At 34.6% G+C, this 21849-nt stretch overlaps 1 protein-coding gene across 1 annotated transcript; it reads right to left on the reverse strand.

The window, feature by feature from the left end:
* Positions 1-67: 67 nt before the first annotated feature.
* Positions 68-21082, reverse strand: DCDC1 (doublecortin domain containing 1; the record flags this gene model as incomplete). The annotated part of the gene is given in 6 exon segments (XM_082485047.1): positions 68-174; positions 13886-13997; positions 14001-14048; positions 14579-14660; positions 16540-16638; positions 21048-21082. Coding segments are annotated over 6 exon segments (483 nt in total).
* Between the last annotated feature and the right edge of the window lie 767 nt (positions 21083-21849).

The following is a 21849-nucleotide window of genomic DNA, read 5'->3' on the forward strand; positions in this document are numbered from 1 at the left end:
CATAGTTATCCTGCCCTGGGCAGTTCTTAAACACTAAAATTCTGTCAGAGGTGTCCTCGGCAGTTTTCTACGTGCAGTTGGCAATGACAGGCTTGGTTTTCTTTTGCTTGACACCATTATGAAGACCCAGGCCTTTCACTGTCCAAGATACTTTCTTCATTAATGACAGATGGTCTGAAAGAAAAAAAAGAAAAAAAAAAAGTAAAGTCAATATTTGGCTTCAAAATTAAAACCAGACACATCATGCTCCCTGTTCCCTATTACCTTAAAAATACACACTGGTCTGTCTCCACTTAGGTGCTGGTATTTTCTGAAATACTACCACCAGCTTCCTACTAACCGTGACATAAGCTGTAGCAAGCTGTCTGCAGTGATAGCCTGCATAAATCATCATTCCTGAAGGGAACAGATGTTCAGGGTATGAAAGAGTAATACCACAATTTAGTCATAATTAAAATTCACCTTAGCATGCCTCTATCAGTGAGCAGAGAGGAACATTTCACTTCTCACCTACAAAAATGAAATGCCTCTCATTTCTTCTGCTTCAGGAAAATTAAGCCTGAACCTTTTGTACATTTTTTGAGTTCCATATCTGACACTGCATCATATAAATGACATTTTTATTTCACTTCAAATCTTATTGTTTTTCCTTTTTCCAAACACTAGAAAATGACCTCTAAATGGTGTCCTGCCTCTGCACAAAATGCACTTACAATTAAATCTTCGAAGGAGAATGTTGTACATTGCACGCAGAAATATAATCAGTAGCTATCTAGTTACAGATCAAAACTGTGCCAATAAACTTACTCATTGTACTGATAACAATTCATTCTGAGCTGGATATTTAAAAACTGAGGGGCTGAAGACCTTTAAAAATTATTCAGTAATCAAAGATCACTAAAATCAGTGGCAGTTAGAGGATTAACTCAGTTAAAAATTTGAACCTTAGCTTTGTAACTGCCATCAATGTTAACGGAATGTCTCTATACACATAATTTCAAAAATGTAACCCTCATATTGCTATTATTACAGTTGGATTACGTTAGATGCATGACAGTTCTGAAAAATGTGTTTCAATTCACAGATCTTTATATCATGAGGCTACTTATTATGAAATATAAAGCATGTGTTGATTATGTTAATAAATATGTTTCTAAACCCACTAAAGTGTAAATGGCTGAGCTTTTCATAGCGATTTAAAATTCTAAGACAAAAGATAATTTATCTTCTCATCAACATTTATATTGGCAATAAATTTAAAAAACTGTCATTAAACCATGGTTTAATTTCCCAACTAAATATCTTTAGTCACTGTCAATTTATGGAACTTCACATTGGATTCTAAAGTCCGCGGATAGATCCTCAGTGAATGTAAATCACTAACCTCATTCACGTAACTGAATTCAGTACAGCTACAGTAATTTACCAGGATTAAAAATGTGAATTTATAAATCTATTAATCTAGTAGGGGTCATTTCATAAGCAACGTGACTTCTCAACAAGTAAGTGAATTTCAAATTTACATTTGAAAAACTTTGGTTTGTTTTCTTCCACAAGGATGCATCTACATTAGTGTTCTAGCTCAAAGGCTGCAATTTTTAAGTGAAGAACCTATAGCTTCCACTTAACGTATTTTGATTTGTATCACAGAGCAGTTTCAAAGCATGCAAACTGATATCCTTTGGGTGAAACTAAACCAATGGATGTGCTCCAGAGGTGTACCTAAAGCCCTTCCATAAATCCACTGCGCAGACTAGAGCTAGCCTAGTGTGAAATCTCTTAAAATGTGTATAGTGGGGACGTTAAGTTCCTTTGTACTAACTGCTTTGTTCCACAGATCTGTTTCTCCAGCGCTGTACAACTTGTTAACACAGATGCAGCTTCATTTTCCTGCTCCCGTCTCCAGAGCTCTTCCTGTTACTTGTAGAATTTATGAATTTTGCCTTATCTTTACTTTTGGAACAGCAAAAATGTACTTTTGCAGTTGTCAGGAAGGTATTCTGTGGTTGCTGTGAAAAACAAGTGGCATGTGCACTTGGGATGAACTTATTAGAAATCTGCTGCTAAAACTCTACACATTCCCATTGCCACTGATCAGGTTCCAGCATCAAAGGACTTTGCTAACACCAGCTGTACCTAGTAGACTCTTGGGCTCAGAATAGTCTTTTACATAGTATATTTAAAACTAGAATGCCAGGGAGGATACAGATGAGCAAACAGCATTGGTTCTTACCTGCCACAGCTAAAAGTAACAATGTTAGATCGGGAAACGCAGGGAGACTTCACTGAATGGCATTAACAATTCTGTGTGTTTCACAGTCCTTGTTATTAAACAATTGAGAGATGTTTATTTTTATTGATTTATTATTCATCTAGATAGCACGAAAGTTTTACTAAATCCATTTTAGAAATGGGACCCCTGAAAAGTTGTACAGGATCTCAACAGAAGAGCTTGAAACAATCTCCTCTCTAAAAGGACCTGCTCAAATATCAGCCACTCACCAGAACAGTTACATTTTACTTCATGAACAACAACAGTTTATGAAGACATTTTCCTAATGGACATTATTTTTTATGCTAATAACTCCCCTTTGCGTGAAAAGATTATTTTGGTTGACTGTGTAAGACACCCGGTCTTACAGCATATAGGATGGCTCGACTGCCCCTTGGTCCCTCCATCAATCCAGGTTCCAATTCACATGAGATTGTAGTAATGAGGAAGATGCTTCTCAGAATTCATACGAACAGCATATCTTGAATCACACCTTCACGTGACTTATCCATGAATTCCCCTTCTGATCACAGGAAAACAGCGATCTGGTTATAAAGAGGTGGTTGCAAACCACTAATTACTGGTTGAAAAATACCTCTACTAACATTGGAAAACAGATCTTAAGATCTCAACTAAGCAACACCAGTGAGCAAAAAGATGGACTGTCTGTCATCTGGAAATTTTTGAAAATGGTATGTTTTCAGAGAAGTTGCAGAAGGTGGTTCAGCCTTGGAAGAAGGGTCTCTAACATGCATTGACAAATCTAGTCTAAGTCTGTGCCATGATTTAGTTTGGTAGGGTATTCATTTATATAGTTATTGGATGTATATTACATGCTATTTCCCATATAAGCAAGTATTAAAAGTTGGCTGGGTAACAGCAAAAGACTGTTTTTCAGTTTAGGCACACTACACTAAGTAAGTGTAGTTTGGTTTCTTCTTGAGCAGAGTGGTACTTTGGAAAAGAAGTGGCAGCTGATTTAGATTATAATGAAAGATGACATAAGGTGAAACTGAGAGATCGCTTGGCATTGAATGATAAGAGCAAGTAGATGCCTAAAGGCAAATTTAGGAAGATTATAGCTGCCTAAGCCAAAGAATGTGATAAACAAAAATTCTGCCCACCCTTTAAGGTTACATCCACAGTACCCCTTAAGGCTCGCTGGAGAATTGCTCCGAAGGTCAAGCTTGTCTGTATTCTATAGTATAAGCCTGCAAGGAAACGTCAAGAACAATAGGAATAAACCCTCTAGGAATCTGCATGGCCAAAAATGCTAAGCATGACCATTTGTTCCCAGCCTTGGCTGAACAAGATGTCAATGAGGTTGTTATGCACACACAAGGCAGGCGCTACATGGTAATGAATATACCTCTGCCACTTCAGAGCAGCGTAGGCATAAAATCAGGCACTTGAGTGTCTTTGTGTTCCCTTATTTTCAACAATAAATGACTCTCACCACCTGAAATTGTACATTGATGCTGCTGTGCATCCTTAAGCTGATTTGAGAAGTTTGGCAGCCACCAATCTTTTGGGGCTCACAAACCAGGAATCTCCACAGCAAAATTGCCTCATTGAAGGGATAGTTCAGATATACTAAGTGCAGAGACAAACAGTGGTAGGACTGAGTTTATCACAAAGTAAACCAGACACGAGCATTTAAACCAAAAACCAACTTGAAGAAAGGTGGTAAAGTCTCATTTATAGAAGTGGCCAGGTGTTTACATTTCCTGGGTAGGAGGAAGTCAGACTCTATAATTTTCTCAGTCGAACAGATTCCGTTCCATATTTCACAATTCCCAGGAGAGTGCTCGTAATCTCCAGTATGCACATTGGATTGAGATCTCTCTCTTGTTGCTATTGGACTGTGCAGCAATAATGGAAAATTCCTGGGGGAAGAAAAAAAGAATAGCCATGGGAATCTGACTTTACAGACCATTGATAATAAAAGTACTTATTTGGAAATAGGGTAAGGATTTCATAGTCCCATTCTTACACAATGTCTAAACAAGGTGTTTAAGCGGAGGCATCAGATAAGGTTTCAGCTTCATTCCTTTCTTCAGGATTTCTTAGCACCTGTTGTAAATACTGCTTCTCTTGAACCTGACCTGTGCTTCACACTGATGCTATAACTAAAAATGTTGTTACATGTAACAGAAGTAACTTGATGGGAGACTGGAAGGAAGTTTCTAACCCTGCTAAAAATATTTTGAGGTCTTCACATCCCTAGGATATGTGACATAGAGCAAATATGGACAATGGAATGTAGAAGATTGTCAAGGTCTGTAGGGAGAGAGAGGTTATACTCTATTAAACTAACAACTACAATAAGAAAAAACAAACAAGCTGTTTGACACATAAGTCATTCTTGCATGGCTTATATACTTAGAACATCTACAAGGACCTACTGCTACTACTACAAAACGAGTGGATTTCATTCACTTTCAGAGTTGGGAATAAAATGCAGCATCATTATGCAAAAGGAGAGGTTGGGAGACCATGGAGAGAAGGCAGTTGAGAGGAGGTCTAACCGCAATCTTCAACTTCCTAAAGAATGGCTATAGGAAAGACAGAGAAAGATTTCTCAAAGGGGCACAGTAAAATAACATGAAGAAACAGTCACAGCTGCAGCATGGGAAAATTCAACTAAATATAAGGAAAGAAATCCACGAAAAATAAGCAGTGGAATGGCTTGCCCAGAGAGGCTGGGGAATTTCCATCTTTGGAAATTTTCAGAACTTGACTGGATAATGCCCCAAGCAACCTGTCCTACCATTGAAATTAGCCCTATTTGAGAAGATTGGACTAGATGACCTGCACAGGTCCCCTTCAAGGCAAATTATGTTATCTTCAGTAATCTGCCACTGTGTAGCAGCTAGTTGTACATACCACTGCTAACCATAACGTACCTTAATTTGTTAAACACTAAGGTATCACTAAGTGCTTGATACCGCAAATTTACAAATCTTAACCTGTTTTTTTATAAGCATCACTTACATAAATTTTTATGTGATAATTTACCATATAGTTCAAAAATTAAATGACATGCTTGGTATTATGCTTAATGTTAGCTGTTGAAATGATTTAGAGAAGATCAGCAACACTAATCAATAGTTTGGTACAGAAAGTGAAGATTAACTCAGCAAAGTTACATTATACTGAGAACTGTGGATAAGCAGAATATATTATCCAAATAGAAGTAACCCCTCCAAAACACACAGTAGCATTGCTATTGCTAGTTAAAGTGTCTGTAAATCTTTAAGCATCTCAAGATAGCAGAATTACATTTCAAATTTCATATGCCAAGGAATACCTTCCTCCGGCAAAATAATTCTTAATGATAAGATGACATAGAGGTTCACTATTAAGAATGAAGAATGTCACTTGCAGAATAACAAATATAAACTCACAGAGCACTTACATTTTTATTTACATTCCCTATCTAAGAAGTGACTACACCGTACATGATCTGAGCCCAGGTTTGTATGTTACACACATTTCCTGTTACATTGAACTTATTTCAAAATTCAGTTTTCTTATTCTCTGAACACCTATCGCCTTCATTCACACTGACTTTATACTGTCATTGTGGAAACAAGAGTTACAGAGTTGTAAGAAACTTTCTTCAAATGACAATAAAAAGGAATAAACTTATAGGTTTAAAGGGACTAGCACGTGGCATTACAAATATATTGATATTGTATGCTATATATTATATTATGCATATGTACTCAGAAATATCTTAACTTCTTTCCCTCCCTTCACTTTGATAGAAATAAATACCAACCAATGCCTCAAACAATCTTCATAACCTCATGAATCCAAAACTTAGTCTGAAAAAAATATTTTAATCTAGTAAAAACAGGACTTAATTTTCTCAGTTCCCACTTTTTAAGAATCTGAAAATTGAGTGATACATTTTAAAGGGTACAGAACAGTAACAGAGACAAGAATCTAAAGCATATCTTATATATTAATACAATCAAGTATTAATATAATAAATATGAAACTCCTTGATATCTATTTATGAAATAGGAAGAAAGGCCCAAGTTTCCTAAAATTTAAACACTCTAGTGGTAGCAACAGACAATGTTGCATTAGGTTATGTCCTCTGTTCAAATTACAGATGCCTCTGTATTTGGGAAACATATTATGCCCAGGTCACATTCCTGTGTTTAACTAAGTTTACAGTCACTCCCTTTTCTTTAAATACTTGAGAGTTTTTTGTTTCTGCATGTTCTGAAGTGTCATCATTTATGGCCACAGGCAGAATGGCTATATTTAACTAATAATGACAGCAGTTGTCATTAGATTTTAAACTCTCTAACACTAGTCTGACATATTATTTGAAGTATGTCTTAATTCTAAATTCGATTAAAATTACAAACATCCCATCTTCTCTGCCAATCAACATATTTCATCCCCTTGCCTTGAACTGTTCAATGAACTCTTCAGGAAAATAGGTCATGGTATTAGTGTCCATTTGAACTAAAAAAGACCCCCAGACTGTGAAAAGACTTTTATATGCTTTTCACAAAACACAAATAAAAATTTAGGTTCATCAACAAATGATAAATGCTTTTCACTATGATTTGTGTGATAGGAATCTGAAATCCAGAATTTACTTTACAAAAACCATATTGTATTTTCTTTTCAATAATGAAGTTACATTTTACTTTGGGAAATAATTGAAAATATGTAAGTGATTGGCAATTAGAACTGCTAATATTACTCTAACAAAACAGGGAATCAATACTAAAAATTAAGCAAAAATTCCTTTGATTATACTTGAGCAGACCAGAAGCAATGAAAATTGTTTCAAGAGATCAAAAATCTGGTGTTGGTACAGTTTAAAAGAAATAATTAACATTTATTCATGACATTTCATATGAATTCTTCCCTTATTCACACTCAAGTAAACCTGAAATTATTTGGGGAATTTAAAAGGTGTAAATGCCAAACGGAATAAATAAGATAAGCCCTGAAGAGACTGCAGCAATAATGCAGTATGATAAAAACATATAGAGAGTGGGTGAAAGGTTAAGACTCTGTCTCTGCATCTCAGCACAAAATTCAGTTGATTGGTTGATGGTTTACAATGCAAACAATTTTGTTCCATTTGGCAGTGAGAAGAGAGAGAATGCCTCTTAGTCACCAGTGCTCTATATTTAACTTCCCCATTCCTCTCAAATTTTTCTCTTGAACTTATGTTCAGAATGGATCTAGAATGATAATGACTGGAAGACCGCATGTCTCATTCTGGATTGGGATTAATTTCTCCATTCTGTAGAGCTGGCAATCAATTTTGGTTTTGTTTTGTTGTTTTTTTTTTTATATCAGGGGTCAGAGATTTAATTATAAATTATTTTAAACAGATTCTTACTGCAATCTACAAGTTAGTGGGGATACAGATCTCAATGTTTTGCATTTCTTGACATTTTTTTCATTTTAACACTTCTGCTAGTGCAAATAAAGGAACTAAGACAAAGGTTCTACAGGCCAAGATCCTTATCTGTTGTTATATGAAAGGTATAGTCAAAACTTTCTTATAACTCCTGGTTCATTGTACAGATAAGGATGTCTCAGAATTTATCCTGGATTTGTCTTCCAGGATACTGCTGAGGAGGTGTTAGGACAAGTTCAACTACTGATTAAATACAGCTGTACTTTTTACATTTAATTTACCTTCTTTTGGCTCTACCTTATTGTTTCCGTGTTCTTTTATTCAAATACAATTTTAAGCCATATTTGGAAAGTATTTTTCACATCTATAAAATAGTATTAGTCTTTTTCTTACTATAGAGTTGCTGACTTCTTTACCACAATTATGTTCCCGCTGCTTTAGATATTATAAAAATACACAGAAAGATACAGTTTCATATCCAGGCATTTTGTAGCCGAAGGACCTAATGCAGAAGTCTATGGAGGAAGCTGTATCTCCCTCCTTACATTCAAATGGATTCTGATCCCCTTGCACTTTGATGCATCCCCCCACACACAGTACTAATACTTAACTAATTAATACAGTATCATCTTACTCTTTGCTGCTTTAAACAAAAATATAATACAAAATATAGTTGTTCAAGAGGAACTGTAATAAAAGGATAATAAATAGGGCATTTTATTTATGTATGGAATGTAGTCAATATTATCATTTCATAAAATCAGTTCTTAACAGTGGGGGCTACATATATAGCGTTTAGTCATCTCTGGTTTGTCTGTTTAGCAGCATATTATAATGGGTGTTTACTGGCTAACTAAACAATTAAATTTGTATAATTAATTTTATGCTTAACTAAATTTTGAATTACAGATTTTTCATTTAAAAAAAAAACCCAGACAAACTATTCTTGAAAAAATATTCTCTCTGGTGATTTTTCTACACTGACTAATTTGCTTTACTTGGTTTTATTTTTATATATATGTGTATGTGTGTGTGTGTGTGTGTGTGAACATATTATCACTTTTGGCTATCAGTTTACAACTTCAAGTTAAGACACAGCATATTAAAAGTGGGATATTACCATTAGATTCCTGTATAAAAAAACACTGAAGACTTCAGTGCCATTGAGTGGCTAGAAGGGAGACTTCAGTATTGTGAAGGGTTCCAAAATAGCTCAGAAATGGACATACTTCAGATTTTGAAAAGGTACCCAGACAGCAAAGGCCTGTAAGAATCTATAATAATAATCGGAATCTAAATTTTCCATAGTAAAATAATAAAATTAATTTTCTCTAAGAAACCCTTAAAACAAAATATAATCTAGGTTTTACTGGCATCCCTCTGAAAGACCAGGTTTTTGTCATTCTAACTTTCAGGATATGATCAAGCTAGTTTCTATGTATTCAATTCTATTTTGATATATGATGATTCGAGAGCAAACTTCTATAGTTTGTAGCAAATATCTGTTGTATATCTTGAGATCTTCAACATCTGTTACAAGATGGATAAGCTCATAATAAATTATGAGATACATAATTATGCATATTTTTATGAATAGTTGTTATAGCACATTCCTTTTTCAGATCAAAATTCCAGTACAAATACATTGAAATAATAGCATATAATACAGTAATTACAGGGGAAACTGTAATAAAATGTATTAACTTATTAATTAAGTTCATAGAGGAGAAGCATTTTTTCTGAAAAATAAAATGTGACAACTTTCATTTTTATGTGTTGATCAGAAAAAGCCCTACATTATTTAGAATGCTGTTTAGAATTGAAACACTTCCAAATCAGTCAATAGTTAGAATGATAAGAATCCATCATTTCACCGATACTTACTCCTTGTAGAAAAGGCATCCTATTTTAAATGTATTCACATACATTCTTGTCAATTGGAACCTGTCTTGGTAAATTACTTCATTTTGTTGATCATGTGATATCTAAATGTTATTAATTGAAAAAATCTTTATCTCTTCATTTAAATAGAGACCTGAAATGCAGCATTAAGAACACTAAATCTACTGTTCTTTTACTACAGTGATCCACAGAATGAAAGCTGGAGGTAGGTCATAAACGATGCACTGCACCCAGTAATAAGATGTATTAATCAGATGAAAGGCCTATGTGATCAACAAAGTGGACCATGCTCCATGCAAGCAATCCTTGTCAGTATGACTTACAAAAAATCTGTGAGCGTGGCATATCAACAACAGCATTTTGGCCAAAATGCCTGTCTTTAGGAAGTGACTCAGTTTAAGATCAGCACAGCTAAATTAAGTGTCTACTTGTAAATCATCCATGTGTGAACTAGACACCTTAGTTCCCATTATAGTCAGTGGAGCTCTACTAAGTATAGTCATATATCTGTATAAATGCTTAGCTTCAGTATTCTGAACGCTCCTTCAGAAACCACTGATGTTACTTTCAGTAGTACAGTGAATTAGACCTGAGCATGATTAGTTTTGGATTGCAGTCTAAGTCCACAATCGATTGATCAGCCAAAACTCCTTCATCTCCAACTTAGCAACTTTGAAGCAAGATCAAGGTAAATGGCAAACACAGAAACTGAAAAGTTACTGAATGGAAGATGAAGTTTAGAAGAAGTCATGCTTTCCACAATAGCATGACTGATAAAATGCACAAACTTTTTATGAAGGAGTGATAGCAAATTGATGGTTTTATTGGGCAAGGTTGCTAATGTCACTGGAATCAAATTCAATAAAAATAAATTAATAACAGTTTAAGAAATTGGTAACTAATGAAGAAAAAATGAAGGATTATATTGCAGACATGAAACTCAATTGCAAAGAGATGTAGGGGTACAATAAAAGCTGACAGGAGAAACACGAGGTATTAGAAAGAATAAATAGGAATGTCCTATTTTAAAATTCAGTAACTGCTAAATATATGTGTCTGCAAACAAACACTGAAGAACATGGTCTCCCATATATTTCCAACAGTTAATTAAATACAACCATTGACTATCACCATATGCAAATTACATGGAAAAGCAACATGCTACAGAGCATTAACTCTTTGGGACAGTTCTGCAACACACTAGTTCCACAAAAGTCCCAGGAAAATATGTTTTAAATGCTTGAGACTTGATACTTTTTTGTTTGGTAAACTTCTGTTGGAATGGCACCTTATAACTGATGTCACATGCATTTATTACAAATATTGTATTAAATTAAATAAAAGAAGCAACGGCTTTCAATTTTTATCCCAGATCATGCAATTCAACAACTTATGTTTGAATCCTTATTCATTTAATCCAAATCTCAATTTAAATTTCAGAAAGATGAGAAGGTGAATAAATTTAAATAAACCAAGATATCAACATCACTGGGAATTATATGGTTTTTGACTGATAATCAAAATTATATATAATAGCACTCGAAGCAATGAAAGTGTATGCAAGATAATACAATTCTGACAGACTTTGTGATTTATACAGTACTTGAAATACAGATTTCCACAAAGGTGTTGAACTTGCAAATATTTATGTGCAACTACACATGTAAAAAGTCTGCTTGCCATGGCATCACTTGTACATATTTGCAGGGTCGGGGCTTTACAGTATATCACTGATCTTCCATTCCCATGCAAAAAGGATTTGCTACTGACATTTGACCTTGTTAGCTATGCATTAAGGACTCAAATGCAGCAATCAGTATGTTTATACTGACAAGTCCTATTACTCTGTGCTCTCTTCCCAGTCTTGGGCTAGAGAAAGATAATATAAAATACGTACTGTCTATCTCTATGTCTTTATACATCTCTAAAATCTATCTTCAATATATTGTAGCTTTTTAAAAATGTCTATGATGTGCATTCATACTATTTATAAATAATAAAATACAGGCAAAAAAGTACTATGGAATGTTATACAGAGAATTTATGAATGTTTTTAACATCAGTTCTGATTTTTGAACACATGGAATTCTACACCATTCACTGTCATTTTCTAGTTCTATTAAACTTGTAAACAGGGGTGTAAAAAGGCCTAGTTTCTGGTATTGGTGGCTTTTCTACTTATAGCAGTGACTTTTTCCTGTTATACTTACCCTTTTAATGGACACACAATATGTTACTCTGTGCCCAAGCTCACCTACTCTTTCTTTTCTCAAAAGACAAGGCACATCTGCCACCTGCTCTAGTCTGTGTCCCAGCAACAACTGTCGAGCAGCAAAAAGATTGATTATCAGTCAAAAACCATTCAACAACACCAGATTTTGGTAGGTTAAGCTTGCTGATCCAGCAAGAGATGGTGTGAAATTTTCAGTAATGTGTGCCAACATTTTGGTGCTAAAAGAACAGCAGTGCATGTCACAATGAAACACAGCCAAAGATATGCAGACAAAGCACAGAAGTTTTTGTTTTGAACTTGGCTTGCAAGAGGCAAATGAGAGAAAGAAAAAAGGACTTGCTTAATGAATCTGAAAATCTATCATAACACTCAAGTCATATGCATGGAGAAACTATACTAAGAGTATCAGTGATGACTTTGTAACAAATTACAGCAGTACCCATATAAAAATACTACAATAATAGGATTGTTTCAATGATTCATACAGTACCAATAGCAGTTTTCTCATGCACATTTGCAAGAATAAATACAAAGATCTGTGCCTTTTACTGAATATATAGGCCATTCATTATAGCCGTTCCAGTGAATTGATCACCTGGATCATACTCAGAATAATTTTTATGCTATAAACAACGGCTTATCATATATAAAATTATGTAAGACACAGGCTTACTAACGTAAGTTTCATTCATAAATACCTCCATGAATATGTAAACATACCTTTAATTACAGGACTTCTATCATAAAGGCTCTACTAATTAATATTAGATTTTTATGTGTATAGAGAGTGCTATATTGTAGTCATTTTCTTAGGTAAATAGCCAGTAATGAGTACTCTATAGATATCGTCTTGAAATGTATTTGTACTAAGTAATATCAATCTGTAAAAGATTAGCAAAAGATCATTTGAACATTTTGAAACTCAGAATTAAATATTTATGTCTCCGAATACTTCCCAAGATAACAAATGCTATTTAAAAACTATGTAGAAAAATAAAATGCAAGGCTTGTTTCTAAAGCAAGCACAAAAGAAAAAAAATGCCCCAAAGCACAAAGAAATATATACAAAAAATATATACAACATAAATATAAAATACGCGCACCAGTTGAATGACTTTTTGTCTTTCTTCTTTGCTATCCCTAACTTTTAAAAAACATAGCACGTTTTACTACTACAAGATTATACAAATGGGAATGCTTCACATAATTTTAAACAATTTATCTTATTTGCATTTCTCATTGGAATTGTACACTGGAATTGTAGGTTCCTACCTACACATATACTATTCTAATAATCTGCTTTTTATTATATGTTAGCTTATATCAATTAAAAGTTCTTTATCACAAATGCTAGTTGAATTAATAGTTTAATAAAATACCCAATTGGTATCTTGAATTTGATACTGAACCCTATTCAAGCTAATGTTATAAAATGTTACCACAAATTTTCTGCAGAAATCTCACAATGTACTTCATGATCTTAAAATATGACAGAGAAACATTTATACTCACTTTTAAACTGTAAGGGATTATAGTTTTCCCCATTGTAAAAAATAAAACACAATTACCAGACTGGTAAAGAAATTAAAAGGAAAGCAGAAAAATTTTAATAATTGTCTTACCAAACAATCTGAAATTAATAAAGTAGTAATGTAGATATTCCATATTGCTGTATTAAACTTTGAAAAAAATTTAAACAATGACATTAATGAATTCAATCTTACATTCTGGGTTATTTTTGCTAGTGGAATAAGCCTAATTAATTATGTCTGTTTGATGTCACTGAAACTAAACAGTAAATTCAATAATCTCTTTACATTTTCACCATTTAACCTCCTGCAGGCTCCCTAATGTCTATTCAGATCTATATTAAATTAAGTACCAATGCTAATGAAGGGCAATAAACGTGGCTGTCAGTAGATTTTTCTTTCATTAAGCACATTATCCTCTTACTGAGCTGTAAATGAGTAAACATTAGTTTTGTTAAACCATGCAAAAAGACAGGACAAAAATAATTTTTAATTGTACCCCTTAAGCTATTTGCTGGGGGTTCTCAGTTTTGGTTTTGTTTTTTTACCTTTTGTTTTTTTGAATGGATATAAAAAGGTCTCTCCAGTTGAAATATAAACGTCGGCATCATGGGGTATGTCTTTAGGTTCTAGTGCTTCAGTGCTGTCTGCCAAGAACACTCATCGTGCAGCCATGTTCAGATTCAGCTTTTCAGAGCACTCCTGCAGCAGCTAAATGAATGCAAGAGGTAAGGAATACTGATTACAACCATATTTATTTTATGATCAATATTTAGTCAGAAAAAATAAAATTGGAAACAAAAAATCCACTCTCAACTAATTTACCAATCATACTAACTGCACTACAAGTCACTTAGTATATTAGCGGTTATTACTAGAAATCATAGGATAACAAGATGAGAAAAACATGTAACCTTAAAAAGATTGGTTTAAAAGTATTGTTCTCTTGCCTTTTAATGCCAAATAAGATTGTATGGTATGCTGGAACTTAGTTCACTTAGCATTTATAAGAATTTTTAACAAGTCACACATATTAGGAACAGTGTACAAAGGAAGAAAAGTTTAATGCAAGCTTATTTAAAAGGAAAAAAGGATTTATGTTAGGATTTGAAGCAAAAGCTACAAATAAACTTTATGCATGCAAGAAAACTTCTATTTGGGGTTACTAGCTTCACTAAGGGCACAGAAACCTTAGCAAAGATCCTTCTTGTGCCATTTTTGTAAGGTATGACTTTGATTACATTGGGTTGCTGTTTAATAACTTTGGATACTTCAAATGCCCTCTGGATATGCCAGAGTGTTGAAGAGAGAGCACAGTTAATTCTGTTGAAAAAAAAATCCAGTTTAGGATATTAAAGAAAAAATCCAAGATATTTGTCTTTTTTTTTTTTTTACTTGTTTTTCAGAACTTTTATAATAATTGTGTGAAAAGACAATCTGAAGGTATGGTCATTAAAATACTTCACAGTATTAGAAGAATTTAGTTAGCAGCATCTATGTTATAAATATAGAAAATACAGAGAAACTGGACTGTTATAAGCAAAATAGACTTAATCTATCCCAAATTGAGTTTACTCAGAACTTCTAGAAGACTTGGAAAGCAGTTGCTTAGTTAATTAAGTCCTTTTATCTTAAGAATTCCATAAGAAAATAAATCACCTAATTTTAAAAGTATTTTTCAAAATCTACTAGCACAAATAAATATAGAAAAAAAATTTGTTGGATCTGAGAAAACTTGTAATTAAAGAGTCCTTTCAGTGCATACTATGCAGATTATTGCTTCCAGTTTAAAAAGTAAGAACTGATGACTGTCTTTTCTCAGGCAAAATTTCAATCAAATTGACAGCAATTATGCCTGTACAGTGACTGCAGAGTGGGGCTTATTGTTAATTGTTTCTGTTTCCCGGATAGCAAAATATATTCAATGCAGCTGCCAGAATAAAATTAAATAAACTAATACTCAATTATAAAAAATCATAATACTTTTTCAAAATGCTCTTACCACAGACAACTTCTGAATAATACCACAGTAAGACTATTTTTTAAAAGAAAAAAAAAAGGGGGGGGGGGGGAGCAGATTTATAACAAAATGTCGTACTTCAGCAAGCACATTTGTGACATACGGTCTCCATCCTAGTCTGCAATAAGAGATTGTCATGCAGAACTCAAGACTGCTTCGAGGCCTAAGATTTGAATTTCTCTCCTATGAAATACCCTGGAAATTTTTCCATTCATTTCAGTTAGCACCGAACTGATACTTCACCTAAACCATAATGACATATTTTACAGTTTCCACATTTATTCAATGACAAAAGTGCCACCTAAAAATCCCAGCTTTTTTGTATTCTTTTTAGCATTTCTAAAGCAAGTCATACTATTAAATCAGTGTAGGTACTTCAGTGTTGAGTACTAAACCATATAAATAAGAAAGACAGAATGTGGCCCCCTTAAAAAGTAACTCCATTTTTTCTTTTTGGTTTTAGAGTTCAAGACTTTCACACACCAGAGGACAAGTATATTAAAATATATGTCTTAGCATACAAAATTAGCAATTACAAATACTTTATGCTTTTGGATAAAGCACTTTCAGAAAACATTTACAAAACAGAAAATTAAGAGCCATTTTTATCCTATTTGAGGTCATGTCTGCACACAAATGAGGGGATATCGTGATAACTATAATCAACTAGGTTTGTCTCAGTTCACAGCAGTTTACCCACACAAAATAGAAGACACTAAAAATAAAAAGCTTTTGATAAGGAGATCTAAATTAAACGCACTAAAATACACTTTTGTTCACCAGGTCTTCACTTTAATCATCTTTATAGTACCTTGCAAAATCCAATTGTTCTCTTGGGTTTTCCAGACAGACAGAATCAATTCATTTTGGATTAATTATGGACAATCACATTCTTCTTTACAGAGGGTAAACTTGATGGATGTTACCTACCTATTGTCTAAGTCTATTAAAAATTTGTAAAGCAAACTGGGATGCCTGGTTTATTGTCACTCTCACTGTCTTTCAGAAATGTTTGATGAAATCAATACAGTTTTTAAAAGGATATACTCTGATAAACTTTAGGTCAAGAAATCTTAACAAAAATTAGCAAGGTCTTTTTTAGAATATCAACTGAATTGTCACTACAATGTGACTGAACTGCAGCAGTCATGATTAAAAGCAACAGAGAAGAGCTTTGATTACCTTAGTTGACCTGTGGGAACACTTTCAGCTCTGTTCCTCTTGGATGGTGATATAAGACAGAAATTGTCTGTACTGTTTGATTTGTAGCTGTCTATATGTCTGATACTCCATCACAGCTCTGAACTGATTTTGTTTGATGTGTAGAACAATCTTGAAGTCTTGACCTTCTTGATACCATGGCTGATTGCAGGCGAAAGTTCTGGGCAGATGGAAGTTGTCTAGAGCTTTGCTTCCCTTCAATACTTTTAACAGCAATTTTTGCATAGGGAGGGAGACGTTTTCTGAAACAGAAATATGATAAATATAGTTAAAACTTTATCTTTTTGCTCTGGTCTTTCAACTAGTTTAACTTAATAATGATAGACTGTAAGGAGTTCAGAAAAGCCTACAACAACTTAATTAAAGTTGGAAAACACATTATGAAACTCTGTTAATAGTTTCATCCTGATTCTTATACCTGCAAACTATAAAATTATTTCAGAATTCAGCTCGATTAATCTTTGCACAAGCTAGGATCAGAATGAGAATTGTATCAAGTGCTGTAGGACAGGATTATGGTGAAGTACAGTAGGTATTTCAGCTATACTATATTGCAATAGCATGGAGTCTGTGCTAGACTTTCTTCATACAAAATGAACATTGAATTATCTCATAAAGCTAAAAAAAGGTTTTATTTGCATAAAAACATTAAAAGAAAAGAAAAAAAGCCTCCAACTTTCAATTTGAGGCTACTATTAATGGCGCAAAATTACTTTATACCATAGTCTAGATGGACTATTCACGCATATGAAAATCCCACAATCTAATTTTATCCAGTCTTTGGAAGATCCAAATCAGCACTAGTATAACTGTGCAAACAGCAACATCAAAGATCAAGAAGCAAGAAAGGAATTGGATGAAATCAAGCCCTCATTCTTCTTTCATATTCAAATAATTCTTAAATGTCAGAATATTCCCACTATAAATTACAAAAATGATGTCACAACAAATGCGAACTTCAAAATTTGTCCACATGGATTGCAGTATGTTTACCTAGGAAATCCCTAAACTAACAAATATCACAGGAATACCAAATATTGGAGTGCAATCAAAAAAAAACTTTTTTAGTATTATGAGTCTGAACACATTATGCTGTGTTTTGAGTTCTGACTAGCGACAGCAAGAGGACATTATATTTGTACGTACTCTTTTCGTCAAAAGATCATTTTGTTACCCACTTCAAGAGCAGAAAGTAACTACAAAACCAGAAACAAATTTCTTTAAACAATAAAAATCTATTCATTGCCATTATTTATTCTGTAGATAACTTCCCTCTTTAGCAGGTAACATCCTTACTTACTACTCGTGAACTATTTTGATGGAATATTAACAGTACTGTTAGTATCAACTAGGAATTATCTTGTTTACATCACAAGTAAACCATTATGTAAGTGGTCTGGTGTAGCAAAGGGCTACTACTTTTCAACAAGGTACACTACCTATGAAACCTCCAGTCAGTAAATTACACTATACAAGGAAACTACAGGACTAATACTGTTATTGTTCCCCAGTCCTTGTCCAGCTTTTTCTTAAAATTCCCCACCATCACAAGAACTATTTATATGTACAGTGTATGTAAACCCTAGGGTGCTTGGGCATACACTCCAATTCCTTAACCATGGTGGTTTCAAACAGAAAATGCAAGCATGCAATTACCAAGAGTAATCTTACTCTTGCACTACTGAGCTGTTTTATACTTTGAGAAAACTCAAATTTAGATGTAACCCTGGTGCCCCATCCTTCTGGAGATCAAATGCCATAAAATGAAAGTTGTAATACATGGAAACCTCATGAAAGAGCCAATGTGAAATGGCTTTCACCAGTCCGGAAAAACAGCTTGGTACTTCATATTAAAGCAAAATTTCTTCTTAGCCAATGGTAAATTTTGCTAGCTGCTATCTCTAAGATGTTGTGATCATTTTTTTACGGCACAGGTAAAGATGTCCAGATAGAGATACAGAAAGAAAAGATTTTGAAACCAGAAATTTAAATGGGAAAAGAAATGAAAAAAACCCTAAGAAATGAAAGAAGTCTAATAACTTTTTTCTCATTTAAAAGCAACAAATCTGCTGTTTATTCATAGCCAAAGTGCTCAAGACTTTCTGTAAATTTTAGAAAAGGAACTTTTACTTTCAATTAATTCTACATGCTGAAATTGTTTATCTACATCATATCAAAATTTTTATTCTATTGCTCTAGTGCAATTTTCTAATTATTCATTATTGTCTAACTAAAGCATATTTCTACATATTTCTTCTTTAAATAGAAAACAGCAGTATACTAAAGAAAAGACCATAAAGTTTTCTAAGACATAAATCTGCACATGGCTAATATTTTTTTCCAGAAGTGAAAAATATAGTTACTTTAACAGACGTTGGTTCAGTAACAGCTATACAGGTCAAAGTTATCACACAGTTTTGGATGTGAATTCAACAGCAGGATAATGACAGTTGCCAAGGATTTGTACTTGCTGTCGCTTACTACTAGTGTTGCCTGTCAAGTTGTCTCTTTTTCTCATACAGAAGCCATGGAATTTTTTATGGATAGCAATTACTTACAATATACAATGAAGTACATCAGATGTAACAACCACCCTTTAGCCCTTCATTATTTGGTCGTCTCTTTGTTATATCTAGTCATCCATTTTCACCTAAATTATTTATTTATACTGCATATTTGACAAGCATGTATTCTTTGCATTATTTTTTTCAGTAGCTGTTTAAAAGATATAGTGATTTATTTTAATATTCTCCTATTTAAATTTACATATTTAAATTTACCTTTTTATTTTTATACTTGCATTTCATGTTGGATTTCTCAAGAAAAGCATTATCTGCATGGCAAAGGCATTTTATTTATCTATTTAAGGTATTTAAAATAATGGCAGTATCAAATCTTAACCACAATGGTGGGGTTAAGAAAATCTTATATTTATTCATTATTTGTTTGCATTGTTTTCTCCAGTATTTTTCTCCAGCCATCATATATGTTTCGTATTTGTTCACACTTATGTTGTTGTTGCACTACATGCATGTATGCTCCAGATAATCATATTAATATATCTTTACTTTGATAGATGAGAACATGATGTTTCATGTATGTTCTGAAACATTTTCTGGTACAGGTCTGCATTAACATCATCATACGACTTGTGAAAATTCTAAATTTAATTTTATTTTACACGAGTCACACAGCATACATAATTTACATGATAAAAACCAAAGCCTAATAGTTTAGTAAATTTAATATGTTTGGGAAACTGCCTTCATAATAATTGACCCAACAAAGGGCAGGTTTACAGATATAATCTGTATGACTTTGGGAAAGACCTTCTTCAACAAATAATGCTGCAAACCTCACACCTGCCAAGTAATCTAAACTGTTCTCAACTCATACAGCAGTTGAGAAGAAAAAATGATGATCATTTTCCTTTTATTAGGAAAGCCAAATCTTCCCCTTTTCTCCTAATACTCTTTCCAATTACAGTCTATCACAAATTTACATTCTGTTCTAAAAGAGTGCACCCTAAGTTATAACCTAAAAAGTATGGGCTGTGTGTGAAACTCATGTCCCACTAAAATTGTTGGGAATTTTGCCAAAGGTTTGAATGAAAATTTTATCCTGCATCTCTGAGCCAATGAATAGAAAGAAACTGCTTCTCCTTTCTCTGTCACTTCCTCACCGAAACCGTGGCATCCCACAGGCCTCTGGCCATGAAAGACTTTTCCCCAGTACCCAAAAGAGAAGAAAAGAAACTATACTGCTCAGTTAGGCAACTGGTGCCTAAAGCAGAAGAAAATGTTTAAATAACTGCTTTCGAATATCACAATAATCTGACAGCATTTACTATCTCATTTTACTTAGCCAAGAAACTAGACAGCACCCAAAATGCCTCTTCTGTCTCACCCCAAATGCCAGAGAAATGGGATTTTCTTTCGGTGCCTGGAACAGACAAAACCTACTCAATGCCTGAGGAATGAAGCTGCCACATTTTGGAAAAGAAATCAGCATGAAAAATGAGAACATGCAGTTCCTTGATCAAAGTAAATGCTCACAAAGAAATTGATAATTAAGTCATCATAGCACAGTTTTACTAGTTAGGTAGATAACAAGGTAAATAAAAAGCTGTAAAAGTTTGAAACTTAGGTGTCACTTATATTTGCAGAATTAAAGCGGCTACCATCTGCTCCCATGCCTTTCGTGAAGCAGAGAAAAAAAGGCAGCAGCACCTTGGGACCTTAAATGGCTGTAAGGGCCCTGATTGCATCCCCCTCCTGGGGATTTGGCTGCTGGGCTCAGGGCCAGCTTAGAGATAGCCCAGCTGAGGGCTGCCCCTCCTTCCCTCCGGTGACTGTGGGGAGCTGCCAGACAGCTCTACAGGGCGGCCTCAGCCAAGGCTGGCCCCCTTCTGTGGGAGCTGCCTTGAAGCCGAAGCTCTGGTGCTTGGCCTTGCCTGAGGTCCCACCCACCTGGCAGCCATGCGGGTACAGCCATGCCCGGCCATGGCCCCGCTGACCCACACCCGGGCTCCGGCCCGCGGGCTGACATCCTGGCTCGGCCTGGCGACCACTGGCTGTGTCTGACCCTGACACCAGACCTGGTCCTCACCCCGCCTTACTGACTCGTGTTCCTGGCTCGACCTCGGCCCTGCCTCATCACCCCGGCCTTGCCTGATGGCCGGGCTCCGGCCGCCCCGGCAGGGCCCTGCCTGGCACAGCCCCTGCCTGTCAGGCCCGGCCCCGGCTCCCCGGCCCGCAGGGAGCAGCTGGCCCTCGCTGGGCTCTGGCGAGGGCTTTCAGGACACAATGGGATCTCTTCCCTGCAATAAGTACAGACAGTATCTATCTTGTCATTTCTAATCATTCTTATACTTTCTTTGGTACAAAAATATCGTCCACCCTCCTGACCGAAATCAATTATTAACACCATGACTCGGCGTCCCAGTTAGCCGTCTGACTGCAGAGGAAGAACTGCTATCTAAAGAGCCGAAGAAACATGAGAAGGCAAAGAAATTTATTTTACAGATTCCAGGACCGCTAAGTCAGCTGCAGATGGATCCAGAATGAAGGATTCACAAACACTGAAAGGACTAAAATTTTAAATAAAGACAAAAGTTGAAAATCAAACTAACTGTAGGGATTTGAGATATTTTTCCCCTTACTTGAGTGAAGCTGAGAGTATTCTATACACAGAAAGTATAAAAATATTTTAAATGTTTTACTTCATCTTTAGTCAAAGACTGATGCTAAGAAAATATTTACTCACTTACAT

The sequence above is a fragment of the Vanellus vanellus genome, assembly GCF_965231255.1.
Source record: "Vanellus vanellus genome assembly, chromosome: 6".
Lineage (NCBI taxonomy): Eukaryota > Metazoa > Chordata > Aves > Charadriiformes > Charadriidae > Vanellus > Vanellus vanellus.